The sequence below is a fragment of the Pezoporus wallicus genome, unplaced genomic scaffold (assembly GCF_028554395.1).
Source record: "Pezoporus wallicus isolate ANWC-B61680 ecotype Strahan unplaced genomic scaffold, APGP_CSIRO_Pwel_v1 contig_4684, whole genome shotgun sequence".
Classification (NCBI taxonomy): domain Eukaryota; kingdom Metazoa; phylum Chordata; class Aves; order Psittaciformes; family Psittacidae; genus Pezoporus; species Pezoporus wallicus.
The window spans coordinates 959,194-976,827 of record NW_026637499.1 but is presented as its reverse complement, the minus strand read 5'-3'; the positions used below and the strand labels follow the sequence as shown (position 1 = coordinate 976,827).

The window sequence follows — 17,634 nt, the reverse complement described above, 5'->3', positions numbered from 1 at the left end:
ATGTCTTACGTGGTGTCTTTTCTGTCTCCTGCCCAGCCTGCGGCTCTCCCCCAGCGTGGAGCCCTCCAGCACCGTGGTCTCTCTGGAGTGGCTGGATGTGCAGCCTGCCATCGGGGCCAAGGTGTCTGACTACGTCCTGCAGCACAAGAAGGTGGATGAGTACACAGACACGGACCTCTACACAGGTGGGTGCTGCTCCTCTTGGTGCAGAGGGTACAGGGTGATGCATCCTGTGCCCTGCCTGGCTGGGAGCTGCTGCGTCTGTGGGCAATGGTGCATAGAGCCAAGGTGTTACAGGGGTGTTTGAGAGAAAGGGGAAATACAAGGACACAGCATGGCAGAAGGAAATGATTTGCATTTTGGTGGGAAGGAGAGCTTTGAGTTGGAGCTTCTGAGTGAAGCAATTGGTCTGAGCAGTCTGAAATGCTATACAATAGTGGCTGCGGGGAGAGGGCAGCTCTGAATAGCTCAAGGGCTTTACTGGTCCCTTCTAGTGAGTACTGCATTGCATGGAAGCCTTTGAAAGGACACTTCAAGTTGCCTTGCGCACATAGCAAAGTAACTCAAAGCCTCTAATGTATAAGGAGATCATTTAAGCAGCACCAAACTTCTCCAGGGGAACCTGCAACTTCCCTGGGTTGGAGTTTGGTTCCCAGCTCAGGCTTAGGCTGAGTGCTCTGTGCCTTGCGAAAGCTTTGTCAGCAATTCAAGCCATGCTCTGGGAGCTGCTGGGGTGTGAATCATGGGGGTTGATTTGGGTGAATCGGTGATTTATTTTGGGAAATAGGATTTGAGACCTGAAGTGATGCTGCTGATGCATGGAAAGCCAGGCAAAGCCTCCTACTGCTTTTTGCTGGAGGATTTGGGATGTACTTTGTTAAAGATGCTCATGTGATATGTCAAGGGCAGCTGGTGGTATTGACCAAAGCAGAGATTTCCCTTTCTATGAAGGCTGCTTCCTCCAGATGCTGGCAGTGCCTTATTTCAAGCCCTTCTAGGTAAGGGAACATGAAGAAGGGTTCTACCTGTCATTGGAGCAAAGGAACAGCTTTGTCATTGGAACTCAGCAACAGCTCCCGCTCTGTGTCATTAAAACCTCATTTGGTTTAAGGCTTATGTGAGGTGTGTGTGTTCAGGCTGCCTGCAAGGACAAGGAACCAGCCTGGAGGTAGGGACAGGGCTGGCACTGGAGAGGGGAAACCTCCCTGTGTTCTGGCAGAGGCTTCCTGGACATCCAGGCAAGGCATTTGTCTGTGTTCTCGTGTTGGGAAGGTGACTTCAGGGAGATCAATCAGATCGAGCTCAGGAGTTGTGCACAGTCCTCAGGTCTTGGTCAGAAGCGTTCTCAGCTTGTGGAGGTGGCTTGTTTCTTCTCCTTACTCATCTCTGAGCCAAGCCCTGTGCTGCAATGAGCTGCCATGAAGTGCTCCAGCTCCCAGCCACAGGCAAGTCTTGACCCTCTCTGTTCATCTCAGGCCAATCTAGTCTGCATCTGCAGCCTCTCCTATCCACTTCCAGCACTGCCCCATACAGGATGGCCCCTGGGTTATGGTTCTAGTTTCCTGGCATGGAAGAAGGCTTGTTCTTTATCTTGGAGGGGCACCCTCCAGTAATGGAGACAGAAAACAAGCCTTTGTTTTGGATGGGGATGTCAGATTGCTTACACATCACTCAGGTGAGGCCAGGCCAGGGAAACGTGGGGTTTCTCCTTTGAAGTGGCTGGATTTCTGCCTGGCAGCCAGAGGAGGAAATAGAGATGATTATTAGTATTATTTCCCTTTTATGACTGCCATGTGTTTGACAGGCAATTGAATTCGTTGTGGGGAGCTGCCCTCCCCTCACCTTGCTCTGGGGGACTGCATGGGACAGAATGACCCCATTAACAATTACAGAGAAAAGCCAACCCTAAATGTCTCCCTTTTTTTCCATGTTGTTTAAAACCAAACAGCATTCCTGCCTCCATTCCTTTATTACCCTACAGGCCTCTGGTGCCAGATGACTTGATTCTTGCAAATACCATGTGTAGGTTTGCAGAGATGCTGACTGCTACAGGCTTCACTTGTACTGTGCTTCACCCAGCCAAAAGTCCTACTGTGGGTGTCCCCTCATCACCATCACCTACCCATCCAGTTGCACCTCATCTGCATCACATCTGAGCAGCATCACTAAACAAGGCAACCCCAGAAAGGAGAAGCTTTGGGAGAAGGGTGTGGGACATGAAATGTGGATGGCTTTTGGGCATATCTTTGGGGCAGATCTTCCTTCCCCGTCAATCTCCTGGCAGGTAGGTGCAAGTTGCTCTGTTACTGGGATGTACATGATGGGGATTTGTAGAGTGTGGCAGTACAAGGCTTGAGGGCTCTTGAGGCTGCTGCCATTCATTCCTTGCATCTCTTGAATTAAAATGTGTGGGTCATTTGTGCTTGTACAGGGGTTTGTTTGTTTTACTGCAATTGTAGTCATTTCCTATTGGGATTCCTGGTATTGTCTGGGGCTAGAGCTGTGCCAACCTGCTCTTCAGCCCCATGGCAAGCTAGATGGTACCTGGCCTCTGCCTTACACGCCTTCTGGCTTCCTCCTGCTCCCCAAAACCTCTGGTCACTCACTCTTGCCAAACTCCTTGTCCTTTGCAACTGGAAAATGGAGCCTTTTCCTTCAGCCAGGAAGTATTTGCTCTGCTTCCTCTTAGAGCAGTCAGGAGGGACTCCTGAGGCTGATCTAAGGTGCATCCCCTGTGCACAGGGCAGTGATGCTATGGGATGGGGTGGAAGAAGCTGGGAGCTCACATGGGTTGGCTGCCCTAGGCTGTACGTGCTTCTTAAAGAGACTTATTACTGGTGCTTAGGAAAACACAGCCCTTGGACAATGTGAGGCTAGCAGGAGGTGAACTTGTGTGCGAAACAAACCACGCTTTCAACACCACCGCGCGGGGAGCGAGCGGAGAAGACGGAGAGCAATTACATCCCAAACTGTTTATTAAAACTTGTGGAAATTGCTCCTAGCTGCATGTGCGTGCCCGCTTTGTAGTTGAGTGATGCTCTTTGTTTGAACATGGGGCTCTTGAAGAGGGCGCGAGTGTGTGTGTGTGTGTGTGTGCATGGCCGAGCCTGCCAGCGCATTATGTCATGGGCGAAGCAGGCGCTGCGCTTGAGAGAGGGAGAGGGAGAAATGTGTTTTACAGGGTGAGGTACAAACTGAAATGGCTGTGAACATCTGGAACTGATATTAGGGCTTGGAAAATGTTTTCTGTCACTCCAACGCTTCTCTGGAGGGAGGTTTCTGAAGTTAAGAAGCTCCGAAGGGGATGAGGCGGAGGAACGAGGGGATAAAGTGCCCGTGGTGCAAAGTGCTTTTCATGTCTCAGTTCTGGTTCCTGTAGCCAGGCCATGCTGGGGTATCACTCGTTATGGTGGCCTTGGCTTAGAAGGTCCCCTGAGCCTCACTGCCTGAGATGGTCCTGCATGGGGAGCGCTGCGTCCTCCAGCCTGTGATGGGTAGAAGGGCAGAAGGATCCTTGCTCTGGTTTTAGGGTTGGGAACTGAGGTGGGAGACCACAATTTAAAGATGAAGAGTGAAATCCTCAGGTGAGGTGTAAGAAAAGGCTCCCAAGCTTTATTATTTCTCAGGGATCCTTTCTGCTCCTGCTCATCTCTTTGGCTGATCATCTTCAAAGAAGACGTAGCCTTCATCCAGAACAGCTTGTAATTCCTGAGGAAAGGAGCAGAACAGAAAACCTGCTGAATGAGCTTGTTGGAGACCATATAGACCTCAGAGCAGAAGAATGAAGATGCTGGCAGCTTGGTCAAAGTCTCCTAATATACTAGGACCCTTTATACACAAGCCTGTGGCGTGGAGAAGAGCTGGCAGGAGGGTGTCTGGAGAATAGGCTGGGTAGAATGATGTACAGAATGAAGGGTATGATCGCATAAAACCTATGTGCAGCACCATGCCAGCGTCACAGGATTCTCTGGAGCAATGCTGTTCTGCAGAGGAGCCTTTGAATACATCATGTCTCTGAAAGAAAGAAGTCAAACCAAAAGGCTTGGTGGTTTGTAAGCTGTGCTCTTGAGTTGAAGCTTGAGAGCATCTCATTTATAACTTAACTCTGGTCTGCAGAGCATCATTCTGATGTGTCTGGATGGCCAGGACTGTATGGGTATAGCTATGACAACCGTCTCTTCCAGAACACCCTCTTGTGTACAAGCTGTGCTGCTACTGTCATGTGAAAACCAGGGATAGGCTGGAAGAGGAGGAAAAACTGTCTGGGCAGAGCAAATAGTGTGCCTGTCAGGGAGGAGTCAGTGCAATCTTCTTACACCCAGGCTATGCGCCTATTACATGCCTTAAAATCATCTTCAGAGTCCCAACTTCCCAACAGCTTTGGTACCAAAGAGAGCACCAGGAATTGACACTGCCCTTGGAAAGCTATAGGAGCTTGATGTGCAGAGTTGGGTAGAACATCCTGAGTTTTAATTCGTGCCAGTCAAGTGTGGAGGATGTTAAAGCAGGAGTGTTTAAAACAGTTGTTGTTAGAGATGGTGGTGTTAGATCTTGAGTGTGAATCATGGTGTTGACTATCTCTGTAAAGCCCTGTGGTGGCAAAGCTCTCTCTGTAGAGACCTGTGGCACCTGTGTTGATGTAGGTGCCATTTTCCTAGATGATGTTTGGTTGGAGAGTTGGCCCAGAGATTGCAGAGGAAGGACATTACGATCTCCATTGGTTTCAGGAGAACAGTTCTGCCCTCACCATCTATGACACCACACTGCAGCTCTCAGCATAGGGATGCTGGTGGTCAGGAAGGTTAGTGCTCAGCCTGGAAGCAACAAACAGCTCTTTCAGGGGTCATCTGTGTGCTTGACTTGTGTTCAAAGGAGGTCCTTGGACGTGACCAAAGTAGAGGAGTACCTGATGGTGGTCAGGAGCTGATGCCACTGCTTGGTTGTCTCTACCTGCTTGTTCCTTGGCATCTACCTGGTGGATCTCAGCTGGTTTCTCAGTGGGTAGGTATCTGGCTGCTCACAACCACCACTTGGTGAGGACTGTCTGGGGTTGGAAATGCAGCAGAGCTTCATCTGTGAATGCTTGTGTGCAGGGAGCCTGATCAGCCAGGGCTGCTGTGTGGAAGCTGTCACTGCTGCTGCCTCTCCTATGACTAGCACATGGGTAAAGATGCTTTCAACACCCAGAACACCCTCCTGGAGTGCTGAATCCATTTCACTTGTTGGCAAAAGCGAAGATGATTCAAAAAAAGGAGCCTTTGAAGAGAAGGTCAAGTTTTTGGAAACTGCTTCCTGGGCTGTGTTGTGTAATAGCACCAAGCAAGTGCTTAGTTTTGGCCATCACACTTGCTGTGAAGCACTGATTTCTCTCCCACTGGGACAGCTGTAGTTATTTCCACCTACCAGTGTCATTTTTGTATCCTGGAAAGCAGAAGGGAGGTGGAGGGTTCTCAGCTCTCAATTAGGGTTGAGTCACTTGCTGAAGTATTTCATTAATTCACATTTCCATATGGTTGTTCCAGGGTTGTTTTATTTTTATCTGCCCAGACACCTTTTGGACAGAACTGGGCATTATCTTTGCTTTTTCCCAAATCATTTAGTAGGTGGAAAGCCTGGACTGTCTGCCCATTCCCTGCTGTCTGCAGAGGATGGAGCAGCCTGGATGGTGCCACGAGTATGTCATACACTTTAAGAGCCAAGGGCTTTGTGCTGCCTGTGCAGGGCTACCTCTCCGGCAAGGCAAAGGACAGCTGTAGGTGCTCCCTTCCAGCTAAGGAGGCTCTGAACTTCTTACACAGCAGTTAATGAAGCCAGTCATGGGGTTTTTTATACTGGTCTGTAACTTTATCCTCTAGGATTACGTTTCTCCTGATCTGGAAAAGTCAAGGCCACAAATCCATCTTGTCAGGAAGCATCAAAAGCAAAGGCTGCTAACACAGTCGGACGGATCATGGCATGTGAGTGCAGTTCAGTGGAAGATTTTCATAGGAGCCTTTATTGACTAAACAGGCTTTTCTAATCAATACATTGTGGCTGGAATTTGGAGGGGAGCTCAGTCTGCGTCTGCAAAGCTGGTGCTTGGCAATGCAGCCCTGAGCTGGTTGGAAAACTTAGGCTCTGGGGCATCTCTGGATGCAACAGAACCCTGCTCTGGGAGGGAACTTGGGCACGCTCGCCAAGTGAAGCACAAGGGTCTTCCCTTTGGATGGGCTCTGAATGACACCAGACTGGAATTCCACACCAGGGTAGGATCTTCCTGGAGATTTTGTGTATTCTTCTCATTGTAGCCAAAGCCTGAGCTGGGATCCTGAGCAGGATGGGGAATCTGCTTTCCAGTCCTCTGGCTGCTGTTGAGGTTTCCCATGCGTTCAGCTTTGTCAGGTGGCCGAAATAGAATCCAAGAAGTTAGACAGCATCCCTCCACGCTCCTCTGGAGGGAAATAAGGATGGGAAAGGGATCCAAGGAGGCACAAAGGCTGCCTTGGGGCAGCCTATTCTGTCCTGTTTGAAACCTCTCAACCACAGTGCACGAGGTACTCTGGGGATGTTGCTGTGATCCTGTCTGCTGCCCTGCCAGCATCAGGGCTGCTCTAACCCACACCATTTGTGTTAGGTGGCATATGGTCATCCCTGCATCTCCCAAGCTGGCCTGTGCACACTCTGCCTCTTGAGGACCATTATCCCCTTCCTCCCTGTCCATCAAGATGATGGGGGCTCCCTTTGTTGGGCAAGTCAAGGTAGGGAATGTCATCTATTCCCTGTGTAGCTTTGGTGTGAGGGAAGTTAAGTGAAAATAGAGAGGGATTAAACCTTGACTCAGGGGATTTACCAGTTAAAATAGCTTCTTCTCCTGCAGGTTTCATATGATACAGGAGCAGGGAGAGACCCTCCCCATCTCCCCTGTGACCCCTTCCCAGTTTGTTCAGCTTGCCAGGGATTGAGATCTGGCCCTCAGGAGTCTCAGGGCAGCTGGATCTAGGTTACATTTCATGCTGTTTAGATAGGATAAACTTTTCCTCCCTGTAATTGGGTGATTGGACTTGTGAGGTTTCTCTGATATTAATCGGGGGACCCTAGAGGGGGTCAGATTAGGTTATGGAGACATAATAGGAAATACTGCTGTGGCTAGTTTGGGTTACTGGGGATAGAGTGGATATTCTGCAGCTTTCCCATGCTGGGTTCCCACTGGTCAGGCCTATGTGGTGGGGTCAAGGAGTGGTCTTATCTCAACATCGGGTTGACTTGGTCTTCGCTGGGAGCGACTGTCTGTGAGCTCTTTCCACCCCTGTAATCCTGCTCTTCCAGAGAGCAGGACCATGACCCCCCCTTTGCTGCAGGGAGGGGTGTGTGGTGCTGCCCGGCTGCTGGGGTTTGTTCCCAAAGGAGAGAACATCTGTTTTCAAAGGGGTGTCATTGTCTCCAGCAACTCTGGCAGAGGAAAACTTTGTGTTCTGAACTGGTGTTGTTTGGACCAAGTAAGATGCTCCTCCTTGCTAGCCCATGTCATGCCAGCTGTGGGAAAGGGGTTGATACATCTCAGCGGGGATCGTTTAGAGCAGTGAGCGTTTAAGTGTATGCTTTTATCTGTCCTATGTGAGAGATGCATTTGAGGAAGGATTTCACATCAGTCCAGGCAGAGCAGTGAGATGAGCTTGTCCCTGTGGCCGCATGAGTGCTTGAGCTGTACTGATGGAGGATGCAGCAGTGAAACAGCATCCTGAGGGGTACGGGAGAAGGGAAACCCCCTGCGTTTATGCTACAGACCTGTTTGGTGTGGGGTTAATACCTCATCTTCCTGTGTGCTGTGCCCGGGAGCAGCTCTGCAGTGCTACTGGACATGAGTTGTGCTGAGCTGAGCCTGGCTCCAGGCACTGGTCTGCAGCCTCCTTCCAGCCCTTGTTTCTTTTTATTAACAGCAAGATGACAGATAGGGGCTGGTCACTAATTTAATAAAGGAAGTTTCTGATCACGACTGCAGAAGTATGGTCCTGAGGTTTTTGTGGTGGTCTGGTGATTCACCCTGATGAAACAGGGTAACGCAGGGTAGGAAATGCCTCACTGGAGCTTGGAGCGTGGCAAAGGCTCTTCCTACATAGCAGCAAGGCTAAACAGTCACTTGGCCGTGCTGTGCTTGGGTCTGGCCTCACCAATATGAACATTACCCTGCTGGGATCATCTGATTTTCAGCTCCAGGGAGATCCACGGCCCTCTGCAGCTAGGTCCGTTTGCTGGCTTTAATGAGGCTCCTTCTTTGTTACCCTGAACACATTCCCAGAGGGTTGAGGTATGGCTGAGGGACCCCACTCTCCATTTCCCCCTTTGTGGCACACTCGTGTGTGCTTGTGCGGACACTGAGGGCAGGAGTGCAGCAGGGTTTGTGCATCGTCACAGGTAACACTTGGCTTTCCTTTATGCTGTGCTCTCATCCATGGAAATCCATAAATCTCACCAACTTCATTGTGTGCCCTGGGAAATGGAGGCACTCGACAGTAACGGAGGAGCCAGTTGAATGCAAGGGGTCTAAATTCATCAACAGTTAATATTTACTGTGCTTGCTGCTCCCGAGCCTCAAACGTTCACACTTGGCTGCAGATCAATTTCAGATCTCAATTTCCAGTTCCTCTGGAGAACCTCGGTGCCGTCTTGGTAGCTGGAGAGTGTCAAACCCATGTCAATGTGCCCATTCTGGTTGGGACCAAGGTGAGCAGGAGGCATTGGTACCCCCAGGCAGTGAGGAGACCATCGGCTCTGCCCTGCCCTGGTGCCCAGCTCTCATGGATGGGAAGATGGCCATTGCATTTGGGTGCCCTGGGGTGTGCCAGCCCCTGTGGGGACAACATGCAGTGATCGTGGAGACTATTCCCACTTAGTGTCCTGACTGCACTGAGGGTCCTCCCACAGCCCTGCAGCTGCTGGATGCTTCTGCTTCATCTGCCAGCTACCCCAGGATGATGCACTGGTGTCCAGCAGTGCAGCCCCATCTCAGCATCCTGTTTTCTGGACATACAAGCATGAGATTGCGGTCTCCTTATTTAAAATACGCTTTCTTTGAAAGCTCTCATTCCTCAAGGAAGTCTCGAGCTCAAAAAAAACAGCAGTAACTGTTTAGAATCGGGCACTGGGGCCCCTATACCTAAAGAGAGGCTGCACATTCCCCTCCCAGGGGTGCTGAGAGGACATTTGGCTCCTGTTCTGCCTGGCTTCAGCTCCCAGCGTCTCTGCTCCTCCTGGCTGTGGAGAGACATGCTGGGGCTTGTTCCGAACAGGGCTGGAGGAAGGAGAGTGTGAGCTGGAGTGTGATGGGGGAGCATAGGAAAGCCACTGGGTTTGTCCGGGCAAGGCTGGGATAGCACGGGAGGTGGGTATCTGGACAGGCACTCCTTGCTTATCCCAGCTGTGCACCCTAAGGGTCGGCTGCTCAGCATCTGCCTGCATCCTCCAGCTGCAAACAGCTGGTGGGTTCATTGGGAACATGCTGAGCTGCACCGGGACCGACCCCGCTTCGCCATGGCCGGGTCAGCCAGCTCCCTTTGGATCTTGGCCATGGGCTCATCCTGCACCCTGGGTGCTGGGGTGAACCTCAACAGCCTCGGGTGGATGGTGCTGTGGACGCTAAAGCCGTAGAGCGGGGTTGGGGATGGGAAATGCCTTCCTCCCTGCTCCCTGAGCATGGGGTAGATTCCCTTTATCTGCTAATATTAGTCATAAAACAGTCCAGATCTGTCCATAATCCCGTTAGAGCCTTTGATTCTTGCTCCTGTGACTCCCAGTAGCTCTAATTACAGATCCTCATGCTGGTGATTCATGACTTGATTCATCTTCAGTGGCACCAGCTTTACAGGTGAAACCCTCTTTCCCCCCTGCAATGATATGTGCAGAAAGGAAATAATCCCTGTTGCAAACCATCAGCACAGAAATGGGGTGTTGCTGTTTCGACTTCATCTGGCCCTTCTGCATCCTGCCCATCCTTCCACTCCTCTCCCCCCGTTCTTTCACCCATAAGAGAACAACCCTTAATTGCCACCAAGCTCTAATTTTGCTGTGCTGTAACCCATAAATCACCCCGACACACGGCGCAGTTCCATGCTCCTGAACAAAAGGAGCGGGGTTTTCTCCTCTGCTGCATGTTTTACAAGTGACTAATTGCATCAAGGCACCTTTGAAGCAATGACTTCATCAATTGCTCATCCTGCAGGCGCACTGCTGGTTATGTATGCCTGATCAGAACCCTACAGTTATTAGGATTAATTTATTCCCCAGTTATTTCTCTTCCGCCGCAAGGACAGGGAAGCGATGCTCCTTGCTCAGCTCCATAAGCACCATCTCTTTCTTGCCTCATTACTGAGCCCGGGATATTTTTGTTGCATACTGAAACTCCTCCAAATGAAACTGAGTGATGTTAATGTCTCGGACAGAAGTGCTCTCAGGACACCAAAGAAACCAGGTTATTTCAGGGTGCCTGTTCAGATCTTCGTCATCTTCCTTTCTAATTTTGTTGTTACCACCCCCTAGTCGGTCATGGGGCACGATGCCTGTGTGAGTGATGGCTCTGGGCTTTGTACAAAGGGGCGAGGAGCGGGGAAGAGTAAATGTTACTCCCAACTAGACACCATCCAGAACGGGTTCTTGCTCTAGGTTAGCAGCTCCTTATGAGGCTGCTGGCAGAGACGCTGCTGTGTGGCTGAGCAGGAGGGGTGGGGAAGGGTGAAGAAGGATGTCGTGAGCACAGGCTGAGCATCCCTAAGGAGGAGGCACTGTAACTGGTGAGGACAGCGAGCAGTAAACACGGGCAGCTTCACACATTTCCTTACAAGCTGTGGTCAAACTGTTCCGTAGGAGTAGTGCCTGATAACAACTGCCAGCAGCCCTTGACTCAGCTGCTAACCTCCCACCCCCAGAAAGACTCCTCTTTTGGGAAGGACAGAGCTTGTTTGCATCCAAGCAGGAATTTTGCCTCGGCTACTTCCCAGTCTGGTGTTCATCTGCCCTTAAATTCACTGCTGGCCTCAGCAAATGTCTGGGAGGGGGGTGGGATTTTGCAGCATATCTTAATGGACCAAACGGGGTCATTTTGAACGAGAGCTGGGTTTAAGTCTGTGTTTTGGGAGCTGGAGAGGCTCACTTCGTTGATGTGCAGTGATGGGGTGAGGAGGTAAAGGAGCGCTGAGAGTGGTGGGTTTCCTTTGGTTGTGCTGTTTGGTTCATGTCACATGTAATGGGGCCAGCAATGAGCAGTGGGGCAGAGCCCTACATCCCAGCTTGGGGTGGATGAAAAGGCTTTTGCTTGGGGGAAAAACATCCGTGTCAAGAAGCCAGGGACGCTGGTTAATGTGGGTCTTTGCCTACAGAGGGGGCTCCTGCACTGCCCAAGGCAGGGAAGGCAGCAGAAGGGATGCAGCGGCTGCCAGCTGACCTTTCTCAAGCAGTTCATGGGTTTCCAGAGCAGCCGAGGTGTCAGCGGTGTAGAGCAGTCACAGCTTCCCAGTCGCTGGAGGAGGAAGGCAGGGGGCACTCGAAAGGGGAGGAAAAGGCTCCGTCCTGGAAGGGTGGAAACCTTGCAACCCGTTAACCGTTTCTCGGCAGAGAGAGATGGAAAGCAAAACAAGGGTCTGCTTTCCTGCTCCCATCCTTTCTGCCCTTCTCTCTTCTGCCTTTTCCCTCCCAGCTCCTATGGTGGCAGAACCCAGGACATTGAGGATTTAGGTGAACATTCAGCAGGGGGGATTGGAACTAGATGATCTTAAGGTCCTTTCTATGATTCAGCTCTGCCCCGACCAAGCCAAGCAGACCTAAACAGAGCAGCGTGCTGGAAAGCAAAGCATGCCTCTGCACCCAGAGCCCCGGCGGTCCCCATGGCTGCATCTCCATACAGAGCCCTCTGCTTTGATGAAGTCTCTGCAATCAGTCTTAATCAGTAGGCAGAGATCCACGGGGAAAACCTCTTCCAGCCCCTTTTTATCCAGCGTTGTCATGGGGTGCTCTTTGTCAGATCTTTACTTGCTCAAAGCGCGTTTGTCTCAAGCAAGGGATGGGGCTGAGTCGCTCCGTGGCAGCCTAAATCGAAGATGCTTTTACTCACGGATGACAAAGCTTGGGAGTAAATTAGCAGGCAGAGTCTGTGAAAGGAAATGTTTCCTTAAACGTTTCCATAAAAGCTAATTGGCCTGTAAGAGCAGCATACCTGAGGGCGTGCTGCCTCCTGGGGTCCAGGCCTCGAGGAATCTATTCCTGGCTCCACTTGTAATGTGCAGTGTGACTTTGAGCAGGTCGTTTCAGTTCTTTGTGCCTTGGTTTCCCTCTCTGAAATGAGAAGAATACTCCCTTGCAGAGCACTGATAAGGTTTAGGTACTAAAATTCTATTGCTCAGTTGAAGATCTTTGGTGAAGGGATGTTATGCAGTTAATGATGATGATAGGGAGAGAATAAAATGAGAAATTGCTGGTTTATTTTTATTTTGTTCTTTTAAATGATGTTTAATAGCCAGTTTTCAATTCAGGAATAAAACCCAGTCTCCTGTGACCACCAAATTATCTTGCAAATGCTTTTCTGCATGCTCTTAAACCTTGCCGAGCAAGCGAGGGGCATACCCCTTCTTTCTGCTCAGAGGAGCAATCAGCAAAACATGCCTTGAGCAGCTGATCTCCACCACTGGTTTTTGTTTTCCCAATTAGGAAGCTTGTCTTGATCCATGAATAATTAAGAAAGCTCTTCCCAGGAGTCCTGCACCCGGTGTTGCAGAATCCCAAATTGGTTTGGGTTGAAAGGGCCTTAAAGCTCACCCAGCTCCAACCTCTGCCACGGGCAGGGACACCTTCCACTAGAGCAGCTTGCTCCAAGCCCCTGTGTCCAACCTGAATGCTGCCAGGGATGGGGCAGCCACAGCTCCTCGGGGCACCCTGTGCGAGCACCTCACCACCTTCACAATAAAGAACTTCCTTATATTCAACCTGAACTTTCCATTTCAATTTAAACCCATCACCCCTTGTCCTGTTGTTACTGTGCCAGGGCTGATGGTCCCTGCTGGGGTGATAGCCCCATTGCGCTGTGTGTTGGGTCAGCTCCTTGCCTATGGTCTGAGCCAAAGGAGGGACCTGCCTCAGGTTGGGTACGAGGTCAGGCAGACCGGGCAAACACGAGTTCAGCTCTGCCAGAGGGAATTAAAGGCTGAAGTGATGCCCTGCCCCGGCAGCAGCAGCGGCCACCCCGGTTTGTCATCCTCACCACAGCCGCCGTGGGCTGTAACTGTCGACCACAGAGACACCAAGCGCAGTCTGCGGCCGGGCCTTTGCTTATTTCTTTCTTTCTTCATTTGTTTTGTTCACAAACATCAGCTATGTCAGGAATGGCATGTTCCTCACCCCCAAACTCTGACAAAGGTTAAGGTCAGGTTTGCTGCATGGTTTTGGCTGGGGTAAAGAACAATACAGACGGATTGGTCCCCATGGGTGAAGCGTGGGGGCCGGAGGATGCTGTCTCCTCTTTTTCCGCCGGTTGTGGATGAGGGTTTCCTGTCCTGGTGGCAGTGTCCAGCCATGGGGTGGAGGCTGCATCGCTGGAGATGCACTCGGTGCTTGTGCTCTCTTTTCCCTGCTGAATTCCACTTGGAGAAATGCTCAGTGAGATGTGGTTTGTTAGGGCAGGTAATATCTCTTATTAGGCCAACTGATACACTAGGAGAAGGAAATGGGAAAAAATGACTAAGTTTGGACACACAGTCCTCCCTTAGTCACTAGCTAGTCCCAAACACCATCGCTCTACCCTCCTTATGGTCCAGTGGCTTGCTTGAGAGGTGTAGAACTCTGCCCATTTTGCTCATCTCCTCACACACTATTGTATCATATATCATACTTGGTATATGGATATAAGGATGCTGGGGAGGGACTCTTCATTAGGGACTGTAGTGATAGAACAAGGGGTAATGGGTTAAAACTTCAACAGGGGAAGTTTAGATTGGATATAAGGGAGAAGTTCTTTACTGTGAGGGTGGTGAGGCACTGGAATGGGTTGCCCAGGGAAGCTGTGAACGCTCCATCCCTGGCAGTGTTCAAGGCCAGGTTGGAGAGAGCCTTGGGTGATATGGTTTAGCGTGAGGTGTCCCTGCCCATGGCAGGGCATTGGAACTGGATGATCTTAAGGTCCTTTCCAACCCAATCCATTCTATGATTCTGTGATTCTATACCCCTCTGGCTGGGCAGCCAGAGGATCCCGTGGTCCATCCTTCTGAAGGTCCCCGTCACCTCCCACCAAGCTCATTGTCCTGTTTTCTTTCTGCACAAATTTCCACTTTGGAGATTCTTTCCCCTGTTTGCATTTTCATGGCTCTTGTAGTGAGCATCCCCTTCCCCATCCCATCTGTGCAGCAGCAGCCTCACATCTTCTCTGGGATCACTGCGCTGCTGGGCCTGAATTGCTCCATCCGGGAGCCTCCAAGCCTTCCCTGGGTGACAGTGCAAGGTACACTGGAGCATTGCTTTTTGGTTCTGCATTTGATTGCAGTTCCCCCCCCCCCCCAGCTCATCTTTGCCATTTCTCTGCTTTGGGAGTACAAACCCTGCAGGAAGCTGGGTTACAAAGCTTGGTGTTGCTTTTACCAGCTGGCCAAAGTGTTCTGCAGAGAGGAGCTGGAGTCTTAAGCCAGGTCTCAAAGACCTTGCCTTTAATCCAACTTGATGACCAAGTGCCCACACAATGGGAAAAATCACTGTGGGAAGATGAAGGATGAAACCAAGTGGTTTGTCTCTACCTTCCTTTTCAGCCCTGTGGAGTGGGGTTATCCTGGTGTATGTCTCCCCGTGGAGGCTCTCGCTACAGAAATTTGGGTGCCTGTTCCCTCTCTGCCCATGCTAGGAGCTGAGCACTTGGGAACAGGATGGCCTGGGGCTTTGTCCTGGCTGTTTGCTGGTGGAAGAATCCCACCCCAGAGCCTGTATTTGACTCTGAAGTGTTGCTCTTTATTCCTTTGCTGTTGACCTCATCAATATCTCCGAGTTTCTTCCCAGCACTTTAAATTTTATTGCCTGTATACCAAGGATCCTTGTGCTGTCCCCATCTCCTCATCATACTCACTCAAAGCTCTTCTCAAAGCTTTCTTCAAAACCTGCTATGTGTATAAGCAGCCAGTTCTCTCCTCATCCCCATGCCCCTCTCCCTTACTCCTCCATCTCCATCTGGATTCTCCTAGCTGTTTATGGAAGGGATTCAGCTATAGGTGCAGGATGCAGTGTCTGCTCTAGGGATGGAGTCATGCTTCCATTGACCCTCCCACCTTGATAAATATGGTCATGGTGTATTTGTTGAAGACATAGGGGTTGTTTCTATCATCTGTGGATATCATCTACCATTATGGAACTATGGTAGTGCCTATATTTCATGGAGCATCTTGAGTTGAAAGGGCCCCATGAGGATCACTGAGTCCAGCTCCCTGAAGCAGGAGTTACCTGCTCACTTGTATGTGTATAAAAGCTCTCCCATCAAGACCCTGCTCTCTCTGCTGACCTTGAGGTGCTATTGCAAGATGAAACAATCGAATACCATTGCCCAGCAAAAGGTCACGTTGCATCAGTAAAACTCATCCCTGTAAAGAAGAGGAGCTCGGTCTATCTCTCTGTTTAAGAGCCAAGCTGCAGGTTGGTGTGAGACGAACCATTTGGGTGTTTGGTTTGTGTAATGGATGATGGGGAAGCACTGCAGAAAGCTGGAAGGGAGATCCCTGAAGGTGTGGGTTTGCCTCCTGCAACCCTCCCTGCCTGTGCTCTGGGTCCTGCCGCTCACTCAGTGCTTATTCATACCAGGAATAAAGCCCTTTTTTGACCTGAAGTGATGTTCTAGGATTTCTTTTATTTGTGGACCTTGCCTTGGCCTTCTGTCACTATTTGTCTCTCCAAAAAAAGGATTCTGCTCTTTCAGTTTCTGCGTCCAGTTTGGAGGAGGGGATATTACCAATCGGGGTCAGTAAATAGCTGATCTGACTTCATAATACTTAGCATTTAGATAGTGCTTTCCACTGGCAGAGCCCTTTGCAAACTGCCAGTAATCCTCTCAGCACCCCTCGAGTTAGGTAAGTATAACTAATCCCAAACAAATAGCTTCAGTGTGGAACTAATGTAGAGAATGCATAAGAGTAATTTCAGGTTTCAAAGGAAACTAGTGGGTAATCTCGCAACAGCATTAGCCAAAAAGGGCAGAGAGGAGGAAAAAAAGCCTGAGTTATTGAATAGGGAAGTTAAATCAGATTGAACACGTTGTTAATTTGCATTTCAAGGAGCCAGGGTAGGCAGTAGATATTACAACTACTTAGGGTAGGTCCTGCCATTTGAGGGTATGAAATACATCAAAGCTTCAATGATATATAAAACAGTTAAAAAACCCGTCAAGCTTGGCTCTTTTGTGCATGTTGGACATTATCAGCTTTTTCATGTTATTATTCTTTTTAAATCTTGCAAACAATACTGAACTCCATCTTTTCTATGTGTTTATGTCTAATAACTGTATTTACTTACTAGCTTCCAAGTTTCATCCCCTCCTGCCTCGCATCTCTGAGGACTGGGAATTTGAGGAGATTGGCACACTCTCATTAGTATTTTCATCAGTGTCTTGTGATTTGTCTTGCTTGGTTCACTTTTCCAAACCCAGTTGAACAGTTGCATTCAAATCACCAACAGAACTCATTAATCGGTGTTCCACTTGGGATACGTTTCTTGAAGGGCTCAAAATTGGATTAGCTTTAGGAATTGGGTACCTGATCTTTGTTCTAGGTGATGCACCTTGTGCATCCTGCATCACGTGCAGGAGACCGCGTCTGAGGGGCTTGTGAGGAGGAAAGCTGCAGTGAGACTCAGGCTTGGATTTCCACTTCTGATGGTTCAACAGGCCACCTTCCATGTGCTTTCCATTGGCAACCCTAGGTGCTGTACCAGATGTAGGGCTCAAGCAGACTGAGTCTTCTGTGAAAGCCCATTTGCTTGTTCATTTATTTGCCCACCCAGGAAACCCTCTTGCAGACTGAGTGACTGAGCTGGCAGTTTCCCTGTGCATATCCTCTGAATGGGGCTGCTTCTTCTTTAAAAGACGACTCTAGAGGCATCTCTTTGGTTTTCTTGCACCCATACATTGCAAGCAGTCCCTGTGTTGTGTAAGATGTTGCATGATCTATCAGGGGTTTACAGAGTGATTTAGCTGCAGATACTATTGCAAACCACAAGTAGCCATAGAGCATCATAAGGACATTTTGCAGCATTCTTATTGCTCCTGAGGGCTGCCCACTGATCCAGGTCCCTGTCACAGAACCAGCACTCGAGCAAGGGTGTGTGCCAAAGCCCTGAGTGTCCCCACTGCCTTGGCTTGGATTGGAGGGGTTGGGGTGACCAAATGCGATGATGCTGATGTGTGACTCCAGATGAGCACTGGCCGGGGCTGTGGATGTGGAGGGCAGGATCAAGGTGTGCTGGGGGGACCTGGCATGGGAGAAGGCTCAGACCTGTGCATGGGGCATCTCAGAAGTGAAGACTGAGAGTGGGACAAGCTGTGGTCCAGACCAGGATAAACCATTTTAGCAGAACTGCAGAGGATGCTCTCCAGGTACTTCTCTCCCTTACACTCACCTAAATCCCAAATCCACTGCCTCTTTCCCCAGG

The 17,634-nt window shown here is 50.0% G+C and overlaps 1 protein-coding gene across 3 annotated transcripts in view; it reads left to right on the top strand.

The window, feature by feature from the left end:
- ASTN2 (astrotactin 2) overlaps positions 1 to 17,634 on the top strand; it is a 330,328-nt gene that overhangs the window by 245,337 nt on the left and 67,357 nt on the right. For all 3 annotated transcript variants that reach the window (XM_057405885.1, XM_057405886.1, XM_057405887.1), the window contains one exon: positions 37 to 185. In XM_057405885.1, coding sequence (XP_057261868.1) covers positions 37 to 185 — 149 coding nt within the window. The remainder of the gene's footprint in view (positions 1 to 36; positions 186 to 17,634) is intronic.